Source organism: Amblyomma americanum, chromosome 1, assembly GCF_052857255.1.
Source record: "Amblyomma americanum isolate KBUSLIRL-KWMA chromosome 1, ASM5285725v1, whole genome shotgun sequence".
Classification (NCBI taxonomy): Eukaryota; Metazoa; Arthropoda; class Arachnida; order Ixodida; family Ixodidae; genus Amblyomma; species Amblyomma americanum.
Window position 1 is genome coordinate 41,696,695 of NC_135497.1, and position 23,316 is coordinate 41,720,010.

Consider the following 23,316-nt stretch of genomic DNA (forward strand, 5'->3'; position numbering starts at 1 on the left):
CTTAAGATTGAAATGAATCATTGTATGGCTGTGTCGACTTTGGCCCATCGCGGCATGAATGAAGCATCTCTCGTGATCATGTTCATGATCTCGTGATCAAGATCATGAAAGATCGTACCCCGAACTTGCCACTGCGATTTGTCGTGTGCCAAGTATTGCTGCTCATCATGCTTGCCATCTGTTGAATGCGACATTCGAGTTGCTCTGTCAGCCGCCATTTTTGATGTCCCGCACTGTTACAGCGGCAGCCGCCTGTTGGGTGACCTGCAGTCATCCCGCAGCAAACGCATTCCGACGAATTCCCATGATTCTTGATAAAAACAAGTGTTCGCCATTTGCAAGTCAGCGGTGTGTGTTATGGTCTTGTGGGAGTATCAGTGGCATTTCACCATGGGGAGATCACGAGTTTCATGGCCGCGTCCAAGCTCAAGGCTGTTGATTATGAGCTGGAGCATGGCAACTGTGCTGCGGCAGGCATTTCGGCTTGGACGAAATCCGAATATGCTATTGGAAAATGCATCGTGAGAAGCTAATGACTACTAACAGGACTCGCTGGGCTTTCCGCAGACCCAAAACGGGCCAGTCTGTCACGTTGAGGAGGCGGTCATTGAATACACGAGGGACCAACGCAAACATGGTTGTGCAGTATTATTAGAAATGATACAAACAAAGGTAAACACAACTGCCAGGAAGCTGGGAATCGCCGCAAAAGACTTCCGCGCAAGCTGCAGTTGGACGACTCGCTTCATGCGTCGAAATGGACTTTCACTGAAGTGGCGAACGTCACTGTGCCAGCAGCTCCCATCTGCATACGAAAACAAGGACATCGACTTTCATCGTTTAGTCACCAAGATCCGCGAAAAGATTGGCTACCTCTTCTCACTAATATGGAACGCCGATCAAGCTCCGTTGACCTGCGACATGTCCTGAAACAACGGTCAATGAGAAGGGCGCTTGGAGTGTTCTCGTGAAGACATCTGGTGCAGAAAACCAGTGATGCACTGTCATGTTTGCTGCGATGGCCGTTGGGCAGAAGCTGCCACCATATGCTACCGTATAAACACGTGTAAGGGCTGCACCCAACCTTTGCACGACCCATGGGAGAATAGCCTTCGAAATGTACACGCTGTGACCTCCACGATCAGCTCCGGCTATGAGCAAGGGTGCACTTGATCGCAGAGGCCACGCACACACCGAGCCAGTCTGGAGAGGAGCGCATTGAGGAGCGCGCGCACGCCGCCGCCGCCGCTCCTTGAGCCCGACCGTGCACGTGCACAGGAGCTTCCAGCTGCCACCCACAAATGACGCGCGAGGCCGAGGCTCATCAACATCGTCAACTTTTTCCTCCACCGCGAACTCCCGCTATCGGCATTAGTATCGCCAGCTCCAGCTTTTCGCAGCCGTCAAAGCACAGGGGTTGTGGTAGCGTGTTAGTTCACCGTAGTTGGATAGGTAGTTGTGGCTTTCGCATGCCGCCACCGAGCATAACTGTTTTAGCACGATGGGCAAGCACTTTAATAGCTACACCACAGGGAATTTGCCGTCGAACACAGCAAGCGTGTGGCGGTCAGGAACTTCGACGTGGCCGAGAAGTGCATCCGACGATGGTGCAACCAAACGGATGCATTGAGGAACACAACTGCAAAAAACGCGCTTTCCGAGGCAAGCCGCGCAAGTCTTCCAAAATAGAAGAAGACACGGGAAGATTACGACAACTGCAGCCCCGCGCTGATTTAGTTTACATGGCTGTGCGCAAACAGTACTGCTCGTTTGCGTGGCATAAAACGGCAGGTGGGCTATCGTTATCCTAAATATTACGTACTCTTGCTCACACATTGCACTGTTACTCATTTGCATACCATGATAACACTGCAATAAGCGTCGATGATGCTATATCGCCTGCTTGGGAAACGCTTCGTGTAGGATACTGGAGCTTCCCGCTAATTGTATCTGCTTTCTCTTACGTCACCAAAAGTTAATTTTAGATCACTTTTGATAAGAGTACGTTCAGACATTACTTGAATTACTGAAAACAACCAGATTTGTTGTCCACAGTCGACGCCGACGGCTGCTGCCGGCTGCCTTGTGCATGCTATGCACACCGTGCCACATATATCGGCACTTCCCCCTTATTGTACTCGCGTTCAGCGATGTAGGCAGTCGTCGCTTTGAGGGCACTGTAGCAAAAACTACGCTCGACAGCTATTTGCAGGCGCTAAAAATTGCGAATTCGCTCTCCGCAATCGCCGAAATCGCAAACACAGATCTTGCGTACTCGCTAGTCCTCGTCACAAAAGGCGCTGGCGGTCCACTGTCGACCGAAATTCAAGAATATGGCAAGTTCCTCACTGCTAAGTAAGAAAGTGTGAAGATATGATATGTAGCCGCTCGTTCGCCAAAGCATGGACCGAGACAAGACCCCTCCACATTCAGTCTGGCAGGCACGGCCAGGGTTGAAGAGGCAGGGGGCACCCACCATGAACGTGTGTTGCGTGAGGCTCAGCTCAATGTGCATGTCTCGTAGGTGGTCGTCCAGGTGGCGAGTCCGATCAATGATCCTGTCCTCCAGCCGAGCACCAGGGCTTCCTGTGCGGATCCACAAAAGCAGTCAGTGGGTGCACAGCACTTTCTCCACACCCTGCAGCCACAGTTTTTCCACGTAATGCTGCACCACTCTTCCTAGATTGCCACCTCAGCCACAAGGAAACAGTCTATTCTTGAAGTTTCCTTGTTACACAAGTAAAAAGCTCATCGCAAGAAGCAAACTGTGCTATAGTTTTCATGCGTGTGACACATATGAAAGCGTGAGGCATTAAAATGCTGTTTTTATTTACTGATGATGAGGTTGGTTAGCCGAGTAATACAGGAATCCGTGGGGCATGGTGCACTGTTTCGACTATTTTTTATCTATGTAGTATCCTACTACTATTGAACCTTATTATAGCGAACATGGTTTTATGGTGTTTAATGTCCCAGAGCGACTCAGGCTATGAGAGATGCCATAGTCAACGGCTCCGCACAATTTCTACCACCTACGGTTCCTTAATGTGCATCGACATCAACAGTACACGGGCCTCTAGCATTTCGCCTCCATTGAAATGCATCCGCAACGGCCGGGATCTAACCTGCTTCTTTCAGCAGGCCGGCACCATCACCACTGAGCCACTACAGAGGCCATTATAGCGAACGATTGCTTGGCAATTGCTTTGTGGCCTCTCACCGGCAGGTCAGGCTCAGCAGCTCTCACCAGGCGTCCGTCAGACAGGCTTCGATCCGTAGTGGCCTTCTCGGGAGTCATAGTAGCAGAGCTGCTCGGAGCTGATTCCACACTGACTGAGTCATCGCTCTGCGATGCTTCACTGCCGTCGGCCACCAGGGTTGCGTCCAATGACTCGTCTGCCCGAGGGAGAAATGGGAACACATTAAACACAGCAGCAAGTCCAAGAGAAAATGCAGCATGCCCTACTCACTGAGGGAAGAACTTTATAAACAAACTAATAAAAAGGGGCTATGGACACAGGTCAGAATAACACATAGGGCATTGTGTGTCCTTTTCTTCTGTCTCCTGTGACCCTGTATAAACACCTGTAAAGGCCGGACCCGTGTATGGGCAGCACCTTTTTTTCCAGGAGGAAATATTAAAAAGGTCCATGTGAGGGCCGCACTCAAACTTTCCACAACCTACGTGGGAATAGCCTTCGAAATGCATGCGCTGTGGCCTCCGCAATCAGCTAAGGCTGAGAGCAATGGTTCGCTTTATCGCGGAGGCGATGCATACGCACAGGAGCTTCCAGGTGCCGCCCACGGATAGCACCTGAGGCTGCGTCATCATCAACCTTTTTCCGCCGAAGCTAGCTCCCGCTATCCATATCGGCATCAGTATCACCAGATCCGGCCTTTTGTGGCTGTCAAAGGAACGGAAGTTGTGGTTGCGTGTTAGTTCACCATAGATATGGCTTTCGCATGCCTCCACCGAGCATAACTATTTTAGCAATATGGGCAAGCACTAATAACTACCCCGCAGGGAATTTGCTGTCGAACACGACAAGCGTGCGGCCGGCAGGAAATTCGACATGGCCGAGGAGTGCGCCCGACAATGCTGCAACCAAAAAGATTGATTGAGGAACACAAGCTGCAAAAAGCGCGCTGTCCGAGGCCAGCCGTGCAAGTTTCCCGGACTGGAAGAAGAGCTACTCTGCTAAGTGATGGAAGCGCGGAACAACGGCTGCGCGTTGACAGCAGACATGCTGAGAGACTTCTAGTGGGATGAGCATCCACAAGAGCACACCACTAGCTCTGCGAGTGACGACTGAATAGGACACACCCCGAAAATTCGCCCTCAAATCCAGAAAAAAAAGTGTGCACCTTAAAAATCTTCATATGGCAACTATGGAAAACTAACTCGCTCAATCTGTCGTTATTTATAAATGAGTACCATTCAATCATCACAGGCAAACTGACTACAGTAGAAGCACATTAATTCTAACTCTGTTAATTCGAACTGACGCCCGGGTCCCGCCACAGCCCTGTGTATTTCAATGGGGGAAAACTCCCGATAATTCGAACCGGCATTGCTTCGATTGATTCGTACTAGAAGCCCCTGGCTGACACTGCTCCTTGTAGAAAGAAGTTGACCCATTGCAAGTACAACGCGCTGCAAATTCACTACAGACCTAAAACAATGGGAAAAAAAAGCCGAGCGCACGAGGCTTGTGCAGCCCGTGCTCTGGCCCATGCTGAAGCAGGTTTTCGCTGCAACAATCGCTTGCACCATCAATGCTTCGGTGCAAGCCGTTCCAGATTTTCATTGTGCCGCGGTCGCTGGTCATGTGGTGTACACAACACAGTACTTCTACAGACAAGCGTCGCGGGTGTAGGCAAAAATGCAGATGCCTACACTGTGCCATGCGACGCTGCCTTTGAAGTTAACTTGCATATGCTAATATTTCAAGCCGTGCGCGTCGCTTGTGTTAGAAACATTTTTGTTAATGCTCAGAGAGTAGTTACGCACTGTTTCACCCTGTTCGCCAGATGGAATTAGTCGGTGGAGCTCTGCATCGGGTGCTCCTCCGCTCCTATTTAGAGACAAGGGACGGCGGGCGAAAGTTCAACTTATAGGGAGAAACTAATCATCCACATTAATCAACCTCTGGGCCGATACAGCCCATCCAATTGCTAGTGGAAGATATGGGACGACATGATGCACGACGCGAAACAGCTTTTTTATATAACGAACATTGGAATGTGCTTCCTATTTTCGCCGTGCGGCTTCACTCCGGAGGCCGCGGCAATCAATGAACACTTAAGTCATATAGCTGTTTTGAATACGGCAAATGCGATCAGAGAGCTGCACAAGTGAATGCACAGCCGTTTACCTCCAGTTCCAAACAGAGTTTACACTCACTCTGCCAAGCTATAAACAAAAAATTTTGCTTCTCATTCTAGAATTTACACTCATATGTGCACATTCCGCTTGATCAGAGTGGATTTTGGTGCAGCATTTGCTGTGTTTTCCAGGTTCTGATCGACCTACAGTAGAAAATTTCAAATAATTTGGGAAATAACATAGCATGAATTTACCGAGATCTTAGCTTCGTTGGACCAGTGTTGAAACGACGCACTTGTTGAAGGTCGTGAAAATGAAAACAGAAAAACTGCACGTCGTGCCTTCTACAGCTCTGAGTCCGGTGCTGCTTCAAACGCTGTGAACGCTGAAAGCGACTGGCAGCAGATTTTTGCCTTCTTTTGCGCATCTGAAAATAGCCCCTGCATCTGAAAATAGCCCCTTTCAGCATCTGAAAATAGCCCCTGCGTTCAACTTACGATTAAAGCACACGGAATATTGTGCCTAAACTTATGCTCAGAGCCCAATAAAATGAGAAAGAGTTGCAAGCGTTGCTCGATTCATGCGCTCTTTGCCATCCAACGGAGCAGCAATAATGTGGACTCAGAGACACGAACCAAATGATTAGATTCCAACGTAGAAATGCGATGGTAGCCGCAAAGCCGATCAGTCGCCGAACATACCCTGCTTCTTGGGCCCCTGCCCGTCACTTTCGCGCCTATCTGACTGCTATAACTTGTAGAAACGTATTCCGCTTCCATTCTTGTGCATTAGGGCTCAACGAATAGAGCCACAACTTATCGGCACGCCGTGAATTTTGCCCCAAAACACGCAAGCGCGGCAAACCTAATGCGGACGGCCCCACCTTTTGCCAACACAACAAAAGTCACTGCTGACGCCAGTGCCTCCGCACCTCCTTGATGCCACGTCCTGACGGTTGTCTAAAGTGAACTGCAGTACGGTGTTTCGGGTGCCACCGTCGTGGCTTTTGTTCGTACCTCGAGCTACGTGGACAGCAGTGCGGAGACATTGGAGCCCTTGAGTGATGCCGGTATAATTGAGGCTGCATGCTGTCAGAAGATGCCACAGGGCTCACGTGCGGTGAGCACAGCCGATATTGATGAGTCCGACTGCGGCGACAACCCACGCTTTCTCTGTGTGTAGTATTTTGTTTGCTTAGGCACTCTACTTGCGCCTCGCACAGCTGCTGCGACCAGAAATGTCGCAGGGCCTCATTGGGCTCCTTCCTTTAGCTGTGTTGCCAAAGACAATAGATTAAGCGAAGCTGCTCCACTGACCTCCCACTTGCCATAAAGGGCGCTGCCCCAGGGGAAGCACATGTGGGTTGTACACACCGAACAAGTGAATAAACATATGAATACAGTCGCGAATGAATGAATAAACCCCTTATAAGGCCCAAGTTATATGTATGTCTCACATGCATACAAATGTTAAATTTGTACTCAGAATGACTAGAAATCGAATATCACTTTCAAGCAATTTCGACCAACGGTTTTGCAGAAAAAAGGGGTACACATTTGTACCAATGACTTTGTAGAAATACCTGAAATGTCGTATATATCCATATCTCAGTCTTATCAATGGATAAGAAAGCTTGCAATAGAATGAATAAGTATTATGAGGTAGGTGACACATGGAAAAGGCTCAAAAGCTAAACAATTTCCAGTTTTATTTTTCCTGCCAATATGGGTCGCAGTACCATATACTGCAGATTATAAGTCCACCCCCAACTTGTGACTCCCCCTGGGCAAAAAATGGTTGCAGTTTAGCTCAGCTAAGCATGGTTTAACGAAATCGTCCCGACAACGCAGACTGCTCCAGCTGACTCACTCCGTGCATAACGAGAACTGCAATGCGAACGGCGCGAGAGCGGCGCCGGCTTTTCTTTCCAGCAAACGTCGAGTCAAGTGGGTTAGTCATGTTGCCACAGCTGCCAATGCGCCGGTCAGTGTAGGCACGGCGCGCGCTTGCAGCTGCGGCCAGTGATGTGGGATATGTCACGTGGCTGCCACACTTCCACCGCTCCTCTATTTGAAGGTCCAATTGAGGCGCCAATGGCCTTGGCTTTACTAAGCCAGTAAAGCTTTCGCTTTTAAAAAAGTGACTCCGAATATAGATTGACACTGCCTCACTCTGCAACCCTAGCTCGGAAATAAGTTTATGCAGAACACAGAGTCACACAAGGAAAGGTTTATATGGTCACGAGACATCTCTTACGACTTGTCACTGCTGGTGAGGACACAGTCGTGGCCATCGCCTTTCCTGCGAATGATTGGTGCTGGCTGTCAGAAGCGGTGCAGAGATGCCGCATGTGAAAAACGCTGCGCAGACAAAGTCGACTGGCAGTCCACAGCAGGCACAGTTGACCCACTGTGCCGCTTCGCTCAAAGGAACACGCCTCAGCCGCCCTGTCGGTGTCTTAGGGTTTTCCTGCTGCACGCACCGATGCGGTTAGAGAATGATGACCAGGTCACATTGAGCGTCCGCTACCGCTTTTTTCACACGTTTGATGGGTGATTAGCATTGCAACTGGATGCCAGCACCACACAACGCGAAACCATTCGAGGACAGTTTCGTCATTTAAAAAAAAAACTCCATCAACCGGCATGAAAACTTTAGGCGGAACTTTCGTTGGCCGGCATCATTTCCCTCTTGAACAGAAGAAAGGGCAGTAGCTTGTTGTGCCTGTAAAGCCGCGCTTCATGGAGGCATACTTTTTATTCCTTTAGCTTGCGGTCACTGCGGACCTCCGGCCTACGGGCAGAGCCCTCAGTGAAGCTCCGAGCGCCCCCCACTCGCGTGTCCCCCGCAAGCAGTGGCAAGCACGCAGGAGCCACTGTCTGCTTGACAGCACTGCTGTGATGGCCGAAGGCTCCTGGCTTTGTTGAGCGCACCAAGAAAGCATGCGAGACGCACACAATGAGCACGTGGCGCCGCTTGGTCTTAGGCGGCATTCCTACGGCAGCAGATCCCAATGCTGCGCGTCTGCGCAAATATTCGAACCGCTTCACATTCCGCGATGGGCGTATTTTTGCTGGCATTCTCTAGGGCGCCGATGCGTCGCGGGCCTCCGCCATCTGACATTCCTGCGACGAGCCAGTGGGTTAGCAGACCCGCCAATTGGGTGAAAAATAAAAATCTTTTCTCCCATAGGGAGAGGGTTTTAAGAATGTTTTTGTTATGTGTTTATTTTTCTATTTAGCCAACCACTGGACATGAAGTTGGGCCCAACCTTCAGGGGCTGTGGCTGCCTTCATTGGTTACGGAAGCTCAGGGCGGGCCTCGAAATATGGCCGCCCTAATTTCTTTGTTTGGGAAAGCTTTCAAAATGCATGTGAAATTATTGGAGAGCAGTCCTGTCTACTTGAGGTAGAGGCTTCGTGGAGTGGCACGTAATTCTACAGACCTAGACTTTAACCTCGTGTCGATGAGTAACGTCTTGTCGAGTTTCTCTCTGTGAGATCTTTTAAGTTACAGTTAGCTTGTGTGACTGTGACTCAACTTGTAAGGCAGTTTTCTCTTGTGCATCCTGTAGAAATATTTTCTCTTTGTCTCCATCATCTGGCATCAATCATCGTCTGCTCCTTCAACAGCATCCAATTCACGTTTGGAGGGGTCCTGTGTCCCTCCAAAGAAACGGAAAGAACCATCTTTAATTTACTGTGTCCATCTGCAGTGCAGCACAACATGAACATAAAACAGTTGTGCATGTTACCTGTGGTCAGTAGGCGAACATGGAACCCCCTTCCCCGCACACTGTCCTCTTACTGGGCATACAACTAGCCCAGCTTTCCGGCTTTATGCAAATCAGAACAGGGTCTGGTCGGCATTCCCGTTTTCACGAATGAGGAACAAAGGTTTTGCCCCCACGTCACTCACGTAGCACAGAAACGTGTGCCGTTTTTTTTTCGTGTGCTTCAAGCAACTTTAGGCAAACGGTGGTGCGTCGCCTTAGGCCCAGGCCATTTCGTTCCATGAAACCTGTCACCCATTTCTAGACACTTTAAAACTCGGCACGTGGGATGCACATCTCCTCCGTGGCAGTGTGTGAATTCACTTCAATGTCGTCGCAGTAAACACTAACACTCCGTCGTGAACTCAATTTCGAACCACATCCTCAACAGCAGGGTATCATCTGAAATTCAATCCGCTTAAGGAACGACGTGTAGCGGCACATGCAAAGATATTGCTTTTTTGTTTTCTCCATTCCCTCACGCACATTTCTGACACATCAAACTTCTACCCTGCAGATGCGTTGTTTTCCAACTCGGCATAGAGGACTGCTTGTCGCTGTGGCAATACAAAGCCACGCTATAATGTTGCAGAGGTTGAGGTGGCATCTTGGTGTCCGTCGGGTAGAGATAAGCCACGCGGCACAGCTAGTGACTGTCACCTCGGCGAAGTAAAATGTACAAATGGCACAAAGGTATACAAAAACGTAAGAAAACGCCTCCGCGTGCATGCGACTGGTCACATGGTTTGCTGTATTTACTCGCGTAATTTGCGCGCACCTAATTTATTTTCCGTTTATTAAAAAAATACTATTACGCGCACATTTTACACTACCTGCTCCTCCAGACCACCAGCATGCATTCAGGTGCGCAAGAGGCAGGATTGGGAATACTGACACATCCGCATCGCCGTGTACTGCGGGAAACCTCCAATGACAACAATCGAAACTACCGAACCACTGGCTGTTCTGTTTGCCTCTAGTCAGCCGGCCTTACACGAATGTGCCATTTTATTGCCTATTATCTCCATCTGACTCAGACTGCTGGCTTTGCGCATTTATTAATGCGAAGCCATTAGATGGCTCACTTTCAAGGTCACGTCAGCAAAAAAGCGCCTTTAAGAAATGGCGCAATGTGACGTCACGAACCGACGAGTCAATTGATGAAGATGATGACATCACATAATTATTGCTAAATACACACGCCTAAAAAATGTTTATGTATTGAGGTAACATCAAAACTAATTAGTATATATAGTACTGCCATATGAGTGTGACATCATAGCAAGTCACGTATGTGGCGATGGAAAATGTAATGTCACACGAAACCCCCACCCACCCCCAATACATGAAATTCCAGCGATGGCATCACTGCCTTACATAAATATGGTCGCAGTTTTGCCGACTACATTCGCATCAAAATTTTGAGCAACTCTTCGTCCTACCAGGTGGCGTCAGAACATTTCCCTTTGCATATAGCTTACACGTTTTAGTGAACTTGGAGGCTAGCTTGCAACAGGGGTTCGGACCAATGACATATGCCCCTTCAGTTGCGTGCTTCAAGCTACGGTTGAGGTGTCCACTGAGATGTAGAGATGCGAGTGTTACTGTACCCTTTCCTTTCCTCAAAAACCTTTCCTTTCCACAGAACACATGCTTTCGCATTCCTCCACGTAAGGCGACTTAGGTGCCCTCAGGATTTTTGCTTTGAACTACGAATTTCTGCTCAAATTCCTGTTTTTTGAGCAAACTCAATTTTGCATCGCCTCTGAAAATTATTACGTAATTATGCAAGCACTGGGCAAGACATCCACGGCTCGATGGACACTACTTTTGACCTCGCACATGTGTCAACTTAATGCGTCCGCGTACAAGTAGACTCCAATTATAAGTCTGCCCCCTACCTTAGGAGGGTCACTGTTCGATAAAGTGTCGACTTATATAATCGGCAATATACGGTAAAGCCTCGGACTTAAAGGGAGTGGAAAATAACTTCCAAATTATCCGAATGTCAATTAGCATCTAAAGGTCGTCCGCATGAAAATAAAATTTAGCTGGTGAAAACCATGGCTATGGTCATCTTTTAAGACGACAACTGCTTATTCTTCGCCCTTCTGTCCAATGCTTTACTTTATGCATGCTATTGCGAGTGCCGGAACCAGAACTGCTTCATAATGGGAAGGCTGTCCGCGGCTTCTTTCAGGGTGCGACGCGGTAGCGCTGGACCTCCTTTGCACGTGGCACCACATGTGAGAGGGCTCCTCTGCACCAACTGGAAACCGCACGTGTCAAGTGCGGAGTTTCGGTCCACTGGAAGATCGAAAACACCTCGCGACGAGTGGCCGCAAGGGAAGCGCCACTGGCACCGGAGTGGAAAGAAGTCTTCGAAAAACAAACAAAAGAAAAAAGACCACCAACGCTGCTGTCATTCTGAACGGTGAGCTTGACTGGCTAATTAATATGGGCGACTGATAGCCATCGTCGCCGCATGCTGGCAGCAAAGATACAGAACTGAAACTGCGCCACCGGACTCTCTTTCGGCCTATCGATGGGAGGCAAGGAGATTGTCAGCACGCCCACCATCATGCACAAATCTGAGGGGCACGGGTAACAATGCCTTTTGCAGTGCAGGCCCGAAAACGAATATTTTGACGGTCGTTTGTCCAGCAGATCATTCCTACAGCCCACAGAATTTGAATTAGAGCCCCGCAAATAATACACTTTGGGAGCCCGTCTGAATTAACCGATGCCAGCCTCGGGGTATCGAAATTAACGATCCTCTGACACCATTGGCTTACATGGGCGTTTGGCGCGCATCCGGCCGCAGTCAGATTCAACCGAATTTCCTAATTCAAAATGGTCCAACTAGCAAGGTCTTACTGTAAAAAAATTACACTAACGGGGCCTATCCGCGGGACAGAAAAACACGCTGAATGGTTTGTCAGATTGTTTGGTAATACGGAATGCAAAAATATCGCACACATAGCGCACCTTTGTCAGTTTGCCAGCACTTGAAGCAGGTGGGACAACAAGGGTCTCACTGTCCTACAAAGGACAGAAATTAAAAAGCAACCTATGGTGAATGCTGAACGGGAACAGTGACAAGCAACGTACCTGCTTCTGCAGCTGCTGCCCGAATGTCCTCCTCGCATGGTGACGCCATCTCGGACATCCGAAAGGAGGGCGCAGTTGACCGGGACAATGGAAAATCTGCCAGCACCGGCACGAAGTCTCTCAGCCCTATCCAAGAGGGGAAGAAAAAGTAAGCCTCCATACTTCTGGCCCTGTGTATCTGATTCTCTAAACCTGCGTGCACAAACAAATGCAGAAGAAAAAAAACAAATTTTAAGGGCTCGCAGTTTTTTAGACGTTTTTAAAACCGGGGCGCTCTGAGCGGCTTAAATTTTTGGCATGAAGGCAACTGGCAAGGGAACGCCGCTGCTGAGGGCTTCACCATCCATCAAACAGTTCAACTGATAGAGCAATATGTAAAAAATACTGCAATGATCAGGTCGTTGCCAGAAGTCAGAGCAAATGTGGAATGTATTAAACCTCAATGCAACCAAGCATGTATTCTAGTTTTCGTAACTCCAGATTCATAGAACAATATGTATTTTTAGCGTCAATATAAAACATGATATAAAATCTAGTACCTGACTTGAAACTAAGCAGACGAAAATTTGTGTGCGGCCTTAAGTGGCTCAGCAGAGCTTAAATTTGAAAGTCGGCGCCGGCCAGCTAGAGACTGTGGAGCACGCAGGCAGATTAAAATGTGACGATCATACTGGCAAGCACACCACCTACCGCACCATCTGGGGCAGTACGAGCAAAGTTGGCATGAGCATCAATATTGCCAGTAAGGGCAGCCTGAAGCTCTCGTTATCCAGCCAATACCTTGCACAGGTTTTGGCCAAAATCTTGCCCAAAATTAGTGCTTCGTGATTATTACATTTGAAGACTCCCAGTGCTCGAGAAAAGAACTGAATGGGTTGGAGCCATCGGCACAATCATCAACTGTGAAGCTTGGCTCTCACTTCACATCCAACAAAATTGCTTTCCACTCTGACAACGCGTGCAAACACGCAATGACACACACTGTCACCTACGGTGGAAAAGCTAGGCAAGGGGCAGGCTTAATTATATTTCTTTGCTTGTTCATTGAAAGATACGAGATACCACGGCAGCAGGGGCCGTGGGAACACCTCTTGATGACGTCTACAGTATCGTTACAGCCTCGTGTACTATCGAGGGAATCTACTCTCACCGATAGCCCAGTGTCAAGGGATCACCAGAACACCTTCACACCGAGAGGCTGCCGACGCATGCTCCGTTTTGGATGCAAGTCGCCGATCGCCACCGCAGGGGACCCAGGGCCGATTCTGACGAATGCTGCTCTTCCTTCGCTGGAGATAAACCCCCGCAAAAGGACGAAGACGACATTTTGGCGGCAGCAGGGGCCGTGGGCAGAACACTGCTTGATCACGTCTACTGTACAGTTACAGGTTGGCGACACATTCTTTCTCGTTAACCCGCTGTAAATTCCACGCTACTACTGTTGCCCCTGCTGCTGCCAAGTGCCTTACCATGTCTCCCACTGTTGAGTGTAGTGAATGCGAACAGCTCATAGCCGATCCCATTGTAAGTGTCTCTTGTAGTATGTGTGAATCTGAGTGCCATAAAGGTAAATGTGCTGCCGTATTCGAATCAACTCTGGAATCGAAAGGCGAATCATATAGAAAAAAATTGGAAGTGTTCAAAGTCCAATTTTCTCGGTTCGGTTCAGCAACTGTGTCATTTGATGCGACATGTATTGAACAGACAGCTCAATTCCGTCAAATGTTTCTTTGTGTGGCATCAGAACATCGAGCTTCTCATTCATTGCTAGAAGCACCGCGCAGACAATTTGAAGGTTAGGCTCATTTTCAGGCTTATCAAGTTGTTGGGAACGAGATTTCACCCCTTTGGAGGGCGCATCAGCAGTCCACTCGAGAAAGTGAAAATACAACTCACTAATGCTATAGATTTCAACAGTATAAACTGTCACTGCAACCTATGAAATAAACTTGAAATTAAATAGCCGCTGTTTTACCGCAATTCCTGTATTGCCGCTATATTGCTGCAAATCCTGTGTTATGATTATATATATATATATATATATATATATATATATATATATATATATATATATATATATATATATATATATATATATATATATATATATACTTTTCATGCACTCCACTCCTTATGCCCGTGTACTGTGCGATGTCAGGGCACGTTAAAGAGCCCCAGGTGGTCGAAATTTCCGGAGACCTTTACTACGGCGTCCCTCATAGCCTGAGTCGCTTTGGGACGTTAAACCCCCATACACCAAGTTTTTAGAATTGCGAAAGCGCGATTGAATTTGCGTACCCTCAACTAATTCGCGCCATTTCTCGCGTCATTCGTAAACAGCGCTCCTGCGGGAGGGCGCAATGCAGTATCAATCAAACGCGTTACTCAGTGCCGCACGAGCAGGTGCCACGAAAGTTCTCAGAACGTCGAAATCACGAAAAATATCAATTTCGTCGCTGACTAGAAGTGCAACCAGACAGTGAGGGGTGCACTGTGCAGGTCGCGCTGGGAACTACAAAGCACAGACTTCACTTCATGGCTACATGATTAGGCTTCCCGGTAATTATACTGTGTTGCAATAATCGAATTCCAAAAAAACTCTCAGGGCACCCGCGTGTACGACCGACAATATCTGCCCCGCCCGTGCAGGGGTGTTCAGCCCACCTCGCCACTTCACTGCTCCAGCCCGGGCAGGGCAGAGATAGGTGCATGGCAGGTGCGTCGCGGTAGGTGAGTCACGGAGTGTCGCGTTTGATTGACGCCGCTTTGCGCCCTACCGTAGCAGCGCTGTTTCCGAATGGCGCGAGGAATGGCCCAAATTAGATGAGGGTACGCGAAAGTAACCCCGTTTTCGGAATTCTAAAAGTTGATATGGCTATTAATAAATGCTGGCTACATATCTCCAAGTGCATTCAGGTAAGGGAAAAAACGCTTGTTAGTGCCATTCTAGTCGAAATCAAGAGGAAGAAATCGGCTTGGGCAGGGCATGTAATGCAAAGAGAAGATAACTGCTTGTTGTTAGTAGTAACGGACTGGATACCAAGCTATGGCAAGCCTAGCAGGAGGCGGCAGAAGATTAGGTGGGTGGATGAGATTAGGAAATTTGCAGGCATAGTGTGTGCGCAGCTTGCAAAGGACCGGGTTACATGGAGAGACATGGGAGAGGCCTTTGCCCTGCAGTGGGTGTAGTCATGCTGCTGCTTCTGCTGATGATGATGATGCCTATCGGGACTAGTTAAAAAGTTAGCTATCAAAATTTAGTAATCGCTTTTAATAATTACATGATTCGCCTGTTCTGGTGGCGGGCGTCCCTTAAACACCTCATAAAATTTGTCGCAACAGTAGCTTGGTTTGTGCTAGTTAGTAATAGTTTTTTGAAACCATAGCGCAAAAGAAGACGGACGACACAGATGTCCACATCCGTCCACATGTGTGTCGTCTGTCTTTTTTTGCGCTGTTTTAAAAAAAATCCTAGAATTAATATTCGCCTGTTTTTGACGTCCGCCAACAATGGTGTTAGTAAGCAGCAAAAAGCTTCTCTTTACCTCAAAAACCCCAGTTTAAAAAATTGGTGGCGGGCTTCCCTGAAACACCTCATAGAATTAGTCGCTAAATATCGCTTTACAAAACTGAATGAAAACTGTCCATGGTTGCTCGAAAATAAAAACTGATGGGTGAGCTGTAACTTGCTCTAATTGAACTCTGAATGACACCAAATGTTTTCAAAAATGCTTTTCACCATGACGCAAAATCTCGGCCCGCGGAATGCCAACTGCGCGTTCTAAGAAACTATATGAAACGGCTTGGTGGTGCCCAGAGCGCAGTACTTTCGATTATTGTTTGGTAACTAAAGCAAAAAGAGGCTCTCACTTTAGCCCTTAATGGCTGTATTTGTGGCATATATCGGAAGACCTGCGTACGAGGCTTGCACCTTTTGCTGATAGGATCTACGCAATGCCGTTCATGGAGTCTTGTTTTGCGATTAGAACAGAACGAACACCTAACAGCACAGAAATCGGATCTGAGATGAGTTGTCTGCTTGTTTGGGGCTGAATGAGCCCGAAAACATAAAAATACATTGGTTATTCAAGAATATGTGTCAAGAAAGCTAATGTTATCAATGTCTAGGAAACAAAGGAGTGTGACCAAGCAGAAATAGAGAGCTCCATATCTCAGTAGCCAGTGAAAAGCAAGTGGTCCACAACGCAGAGGGCAGGTTCCCATATGCCCACCGTGGCTGGTAGCAGTATGCCACCTCGAGGTGGCATATAACGAACATTAGTGTGCTAATCTCGGATACGCCGAACCTAACAATGAAGCCAACGAACACTTTCATGTGTTATAATGGAGTAATTGCCCATAGACATCCACCCGAGTGCAGCCATAGGGCTACAAAGGAAAGCTAAATAGCTTTCTCAGAACCTTCGTAGTTAAAGAAAAATTCGTCTTGGTATGGTCTACTCCACCTTGGGGGATTCCCCCATAACAATTGATCGACACAGTTCCCTCTTCGATTTAATGATCAATTCGTTTTCGCCCTACCAAAGTTTGCCGTCCCGGTTAGCTGAGTTGGTAGAGCGACTGCTCCGGTGAAGCGGTGGTCCCGGGTTCGAACCCCAGACCCTGACGAATTTTTCTTTATGGTTTATGGATATGGTGAAGGTTTGGCTGCAAACGCGTTCAAATTATCCGCTGAGTTTCGCCTAAAAGTTTCTCTTGTGAGGCATTAGTAGGCGCTGTAACTGTCTCCATTTGCCATGGCTGAAAATAGCACATTTTCCTCTGGCGTGTGGTCATCTATTTCGTCGCATCATACCGCACACACTGGCCTGGAGCACGCGAACCGAGCACCGTCCTGCGCGCTATGTAATTTACGAGCGGCCTATGGATCGCAACAGAATCCTATCATGCCTTCGCTTTCGTATGGCTTACTGTTCATGCCTCCAATGATTTGTCTAGACCGCTCGCTCAAGTGAAAACGTCCCAGTTTCCCACCGGAGTGCTGTTTGAGCGCTTCGTAAAGTGTGTGGAGCAGTGCGCACATTGAACTGAGAGCGCAAGCTTCAATCAGCTTTGTTCTCGACACCATGTCGGCACTCTCGGTCAAGGATGCCGACACAAGACCGCCGGAAAGTGCTGGAAGCGCATTTCGCGTATTCCAATTTACTACACCGCTGGCAATGCTATGCCGAAAAAACTGCTTTTCTAAATCGGAAAGTCTATTTTTAGAAATTGTGTAAAATCGTAGCTAAGGCACCCTGTACGTCGGTGCTATGCAACCTTGTCTCAGAATATGACCAGGATGCTGCTGGCGCGTTGCGAGTGTAATGTTGGCCGTTATATCGGACGCCTTTAGCACACCGTGTACCGTGTTACCGTTGCCTTTACCGCACTCTAGACATCAAATGTGCAAAAACGAACTAAAGTGCGCCCTAGCTAGCTCCCTTTACGGGGCAGGCTATGCTACCCAAGCCCTGGGGTAGATTTATGTCACTAAAAATAGGGAATACTTATGGTTGACGACGGAAACATATTTCCTCTTCCAAACATGTGCGAAGTTCTAGCAGTTAGAAAGATTTTAACCGAGGTTTCAACCTCACGTATTCGCTAATTAGAAGACCCCCGGTTCAGCGTTTAAAAGGCTGCTCCTGTTGCTGCGTCAAGTTACTACGCTTTTCAGTGGGAATATGGGGAACATGCGCTGCCAAGGTGGCCGCGCAATTGTTCCATTCGGTGACTCATAATTGCTTTTGTCAGCCGCTCAGGCCGCTGCAAACGCGAGAACATATTCTGCGCGATTAGATACCCGCGTTTGGCTGACAGCATTTATTGCCTAGCTTCTCTCAGCGTAGCCCAGATAGCTGACGCACGGCACGTGCGCTTTCGACAGAGCGCGGAGGCTCACGATAATATGCGCCTGTAGGTGGCGCGGAAAAGTACAAATAGTACTACCCAAAACTGTTTGCTCTTCTCGCTAGGCAGTGTGTTATGGCGATGCAATCGGCACCGCAAACTTCAGCGCATGTTCCCCATACCTCCATTGCCAGCAGTAAACATGCCGTGTAACTAGTGATCGAAACCTGCTCCCGAAGTTGGGCAGCATGCCCTGCCCCTAAAAAGGGGTGCACTAGGGGACAGCTTACTCCCGTTTTACTGCCATATAGGCGTATTCGTGTCTAAAGTGCGGAGTATCGGGAGCCCGCCTACCGCCAGTGCGCATGCGCAGATCGCCTTGAGGAGGCTGCAGGTACCCGCCAGCTGCGGCCAATCCTGACGCATCGGTGCCAATCAGCGCCTGCGCATTGCCGGTGGGCGGGCTCCCGGTACTCCGGTAATGGTAACGGTAATACGGTACATGGTACGCACGTCCTTCCGCATGCGATGTCCCATCGCAAAGTGTAAAAAGCATAGCTGGTCTTATGCTTTGTCATGAAGCTCTACCGTGCTGGCGGACAGGAAACATGCGGGCGGCCGCGTCTTGCATTTCCAGCCAGAATCAAGTGCACATTTGAACATTTCAAACCGAACGTCAGGACGCATTGTTTCGCCATTCTGATTTGTGCTTGCAAGTAAAGGCGCGTGCGAAGTCAAGTTCATCAAGCGGTAATGGGCCAATGCCGTAATAAACACTCGCGTAATATCGGATGAATGGTGCTTCTATTTGAATTAATTCGGACCGGTAGTACCCCTCTTCTAGACCGAAAGAAAGGCCTGTTCTTGCTCTGGTTATGGCCTTAGGAATATGATTGAGGTCATGCATGTATAAAATCACTGCATATATAAAATCGCGAAGTGAACAAGGGAGGGAAAACCTCAGGATGCTTTGCCAACGTTTCGACACGAGGACTTTCCTTCCTCTGGGCAAAGCGTTCATCACTGGCGGGGTTTAAATAGGGTCATCCCTCCGAGGCGGAAGGCCCGGTAAGGGATAGGAGGGTGTGAACTGAGAAGGGTGTTAGGATGGGGAGGGTGAATCGTGAACAGGCATGATGGCTGTTGAACATGATTGACCGGTGGACCTGCAAAGCTGAAAAAAAAGGCCAGCTCAGAAGAAAAGAATCTGTCTGCTGAGCGCTCCACGCTCCACACCCCCAGATTCCTTTCTGGTGAGCTGGCTTTTTCAGAGTTTTGCAGGTCAACCGCCGGTTAACCACCTTTAGTAGCCATCACGCCTGTACACGATTAATCCTCCCCATCCTAACACCCTTCCCACTTCACAACCTCCTCTCCCCTTCACCGGGCCTTCCTCCTCGGTGGAATGACCCCACTTAAACCCCGCCAGTGATGAACGCTTTGCCCAGAGGAAGGCAAGCCCCCATGTCGAAACGTTTGTAAGCACCCAGAGGTTTTCCCCTTCCTAGTTCACTCTGTGATGACCAAGAACCATCTGACCAACCTCTCTACCATGGACTGCAGGTATAAAATATATTTTCCTCAGCTTTTTCCTCACGTTCCTCCTACCGATAATACTTTAGCTCAACATTTACAAACCGTCGTAAATTTAATCCGGCATCGCCTTGAGGCAGCGTTCGTCGATAAACATTCCGATACGTGACGCTTTTATGTACAGGTAGAAGCATACATGAAAGGAAAGACGCGAGGCCGTGGCGATGAGGGCTGATCGCGAATGCTTGCGGCTGTTCTAACATCTGAAGGCACACCCCGTCGCAAGCGCCATGACGCAAGCCTCAAATTTTAGCGCATAAAAATATAGGAGCTGGGCTTTCAGTTCTGAAATCCGCATACGCAAAAAAAACGAGTACTCTGGCGTGCATAACTGTCATACTGCTCTCTAAAGCAGTCGTTGAGGAGGGCGTGCCTCCATTATTAACAGCCACAGGCGACGAATCAACCAGTATTGCCCCAGAAAAGCGTGTTCCCTGTCATAATGCTTGTACCTGTAATATAAGCAAAAAAAAAATAGTGGCGGCTTGTCGGGTCGACATCATGAACCCCCCATTCGACATCCTTCAAATCGGCAAAATCTAAGGGCAGACAGGTGTTGCTTGTTCGCGTACATTACTTGCGACGTTCTTGAAGTGATGCTTTGAATGAAGGTAACGTTTTGAGCATCGTCAAGGGGCTGTGTCGAAAATTCTGAGATAAGCTATGGATGTGAGCTGCTTGTGGCGCGAAGCTGACATCACTGAAATGTGCAGTCTTTTTGGCGTAATGTGTTCCTGCTCAACAAAGGTGGAACCCAAGAGCTCACGCGAAGAGAAGCATTCCGTTACAATGGGCGCGAGACATGGGACACAAGTAGCAAGTGGTACTGCTCACAAATTGCCCTAGCTAGCCTGAAAGTGTCTCCAGAAACAGAAGTAGCTTCAACAGTGTACTATATCAGGGCGACGGGGGAAAACAGAGCCTCGTGCATCCCAGAAACCGTCTTTGCGTGGGAAAAAAAGGCGAACTTCCATGAACGTGTGCTGAGATTTCGGCGAAAGGTAAAAAACCAGAAGTGGCCGAAACAAATCAGAAACCCGCAGCCCCAACGCGCAACCGTATTGGAATAGCACCCGGTCCGCCAAGGTGGATCAGTGGGCACTGCGCTGCTGCTGAGAACAAGGTCGCGGGTCCGCTCCTGGCCGCAACGGCCGGCCACATTTCGATGAAGGCTAAAGAAAAAAAAATCCTTTGTGCTGATATTTCAGTCCACGCGAAATAACCTCGGGGAATCGGGATTCGGGGCCGTCCACTGCAGCGTAACATCTTTCTCCTAGGATCTGCCTTGACACAAAAAAAATCCACTGTTCTTATGAAGAGGCTTATTCTAAATTGCGTTCGACCACGAATGCCCGTGAACAACAGCACGGACATCGCTTGCGGGGAGCGCGACGACGACACCTGCAGAAGGCGCTTGAAGGCGACATATCCTACGAACAAGCGCCAATGTCTCAGGTTCGGCATCCGCGTGTCAGACACAAAAATGCCTAGTCACGAAACGAAATTGGCGCGTGGCAAACACGTCTTCCTCCTTTACGCGTGAGGCGATGACCACTGACGCGGTGGCAAAGTGACTGGGGCTCTCAGTCGGGCTTGCGCCCAAATTAGTCGCAGCGGGCTGACAAATTCGAACAAAAAAATCGAGAGCTAAGGAGCCTCTGTGCCTAATAGGCGGTCGTCGTGGCACAAGAGCAATACCAGACGCGAAGGCCTGGGTAAAATTGACGGCCGCCGGCCGGTGCTCGCAGAGGCACGCGCCACGTAGGCCTAACCATGGGCGGGCGGTGCCCAGCAAACCCGTGTCACGGGGAGCGAATCCGACGCCAACCGTGACGTATGCGGCCTGCGTGAGTAGGGAAAGGCGAGAGGCCTTACCTGAGAGACAGCCGACGAGAGGGAGCCAGCAGGGGCAGCCAGGCGAGCAGTGTGGACCGAGGGAGCGGCGGCAGCCCAGGAGCGCGCGGGATGACAGCGAAGCTCGGTCTGCCGATCATCGCGTACTTTTCTTTCCTTTACGCCTCGGGTGCTGCGCTCGTGCTCCCCTCGCCACGCGAGCAGGTCCAGCTGAATGTTAATTTAACGCCGCAAACTACCCTAAACCTGCGGATTCTTTCTTGCCACTTTCAGAGATGAGAAAATAACACTATTTCGTACCTTTTCTCGCTTCCAGTGGCAAAGGCAACGCGGAGTATATAGCTGAGACACTTACAGCGCAATTTCTCGTGCAGTATTGATGTATGCAGCACTGCAGTACTGCTATTTCTCACACAAAGCACTGCTCTCAGTCCGTTGTGCTGCTTATTTTTCGCCCGACTTACAAACAACTAATCAAGAACGCCCTGAATTTGCTCGGTTAGATAGGCAGCGAGGAAAAAGAAGAAATCGGAATTTGGCAGCCAGGGCCAACTTTGTTTTCTTCTTCCCCAAAGCAATTTTTAGCGTTTTTTTGTGTTCAGACGTGTGTTAATGACGCGCTGACTTCTACTTTGCATACATTCAAATGTACTGAAGAATATCGGCGGTTTTTCATTCTTCTCGATTAAACTTTTATCATAACTGATAGGAGCTTTGTGGACGAAAGCCGAAGCCGCCAAGCGAATGGAATTTCACCGCTTTGTATGTACTGCACTCAACAAATTAACTGTGAACGAGGAAACCGAAGTTTCAACACAAAAACACGGATATGTTAGCTATAGGAAAGGAAACAGAAGCGAGGTTGATTAGCACTATTAAAGGAGAGAGGGAGAGGGAAAACTTTAATTATGAGCAAAGCTAAGGAAGCAGGCGCTTTTAAAGGAGAATATTCACGCCTTCGAAGTGCAATTGACCTGCGCTAGTATGAGGGCGATAGTCGGCCTAACGCCCAGTTCGCTAAAAATGCCCAAGCATATTGCAAAGAAATTGAGCAGCAGGAGAGATGCCCAGCGTTGATCTTTGGTGATGTGATTGATGGGGAGCGGGTAGCAAGACTGACGGACTCTCCACGCATTCTCGAAGTGCCTTCAGCCGACAAGGAGTCCGAGCTGTGGTAACACAGGCTTGGGACTAGGGGACAGGAAAAGAATTGGTTGTGAGGAAGGTTTCCAGCCTTGCAAGGAGTTTTGAATGAGTGACGTATGAAGTTTTTAATGATAAGGTACCTTATGGCTGTCATATGCAACTACGAATGCCACATACACTTATGGCGACAGCTTTGCTCTTATGCTGCATTCCACTGAAATAAACGTAAGCTAAATGGGCTCCAAACAAACGTTTTGTGTTGTGTTTGTAATATTTTATGCACTTTATGAGCGCAGCGATATTTTTGTTAGTCATGAAACATTGTCTTCTGCATACGTTCGTTATGTAAAATATTTGCCCCTTATTTCATATAGTGGTGTTGACGGTTTGTTCAGTTAAGAGTCTGGCTGTTCCCCGAAGAGCGCGTTATGAACCTGCGCTGAACAAAGATAACTGTGGTGTGGAGGAAGGTTTGCCACATGTGGGCGTCTCCCACAGTCTGTCATTGCTTAAGCCTGTTCAGTCATTCGCCATGCATTGGGAATAAAAATATTTTGCAAAAATTCTGGCTCTTGTCTGTGCTGAGAGAGTGGGTGGGCGCACTCAAGCTTTTTCCATATCATCATAAAGAGCAGAGATTACTCAACCCCTTTAAGGACAA

The 23,316-nt window shown here is 48.6% G+C and overlaps 1 protein-coding gene across 1 annotated transcript in view; it reads right to left on the minus strand.

Moving 5' to 3' along the window:
- Positions 1 to 21,621, minus strand: part of LOC144132307 (uncharacterized) — a 327,162-nt gene extending 305,541 nt beyond the window's left edge. The window contains exons 1-2 of the mRNA XM_077664625.1: positions 21,531 to 21,621; positions 12,210 to 12,335 (exon numbers count right to left, since the gene is read on the minus strand). Coding sequence (XP_077520751.1) covers positions 12,210 to 12,267 — 58 coding nt within the window. The 5' untranslated portion in view covers positions 12,268 to 12,335; positions 21,531 to 21,621. The remainder of the gene's footprint in view (positions 1 to 12,209; positions 12,336 to 21,530) is intronic.
- Between the last annotated feature and the right edge of the window lie 1,695 nt (positions 21,622 to 23,316).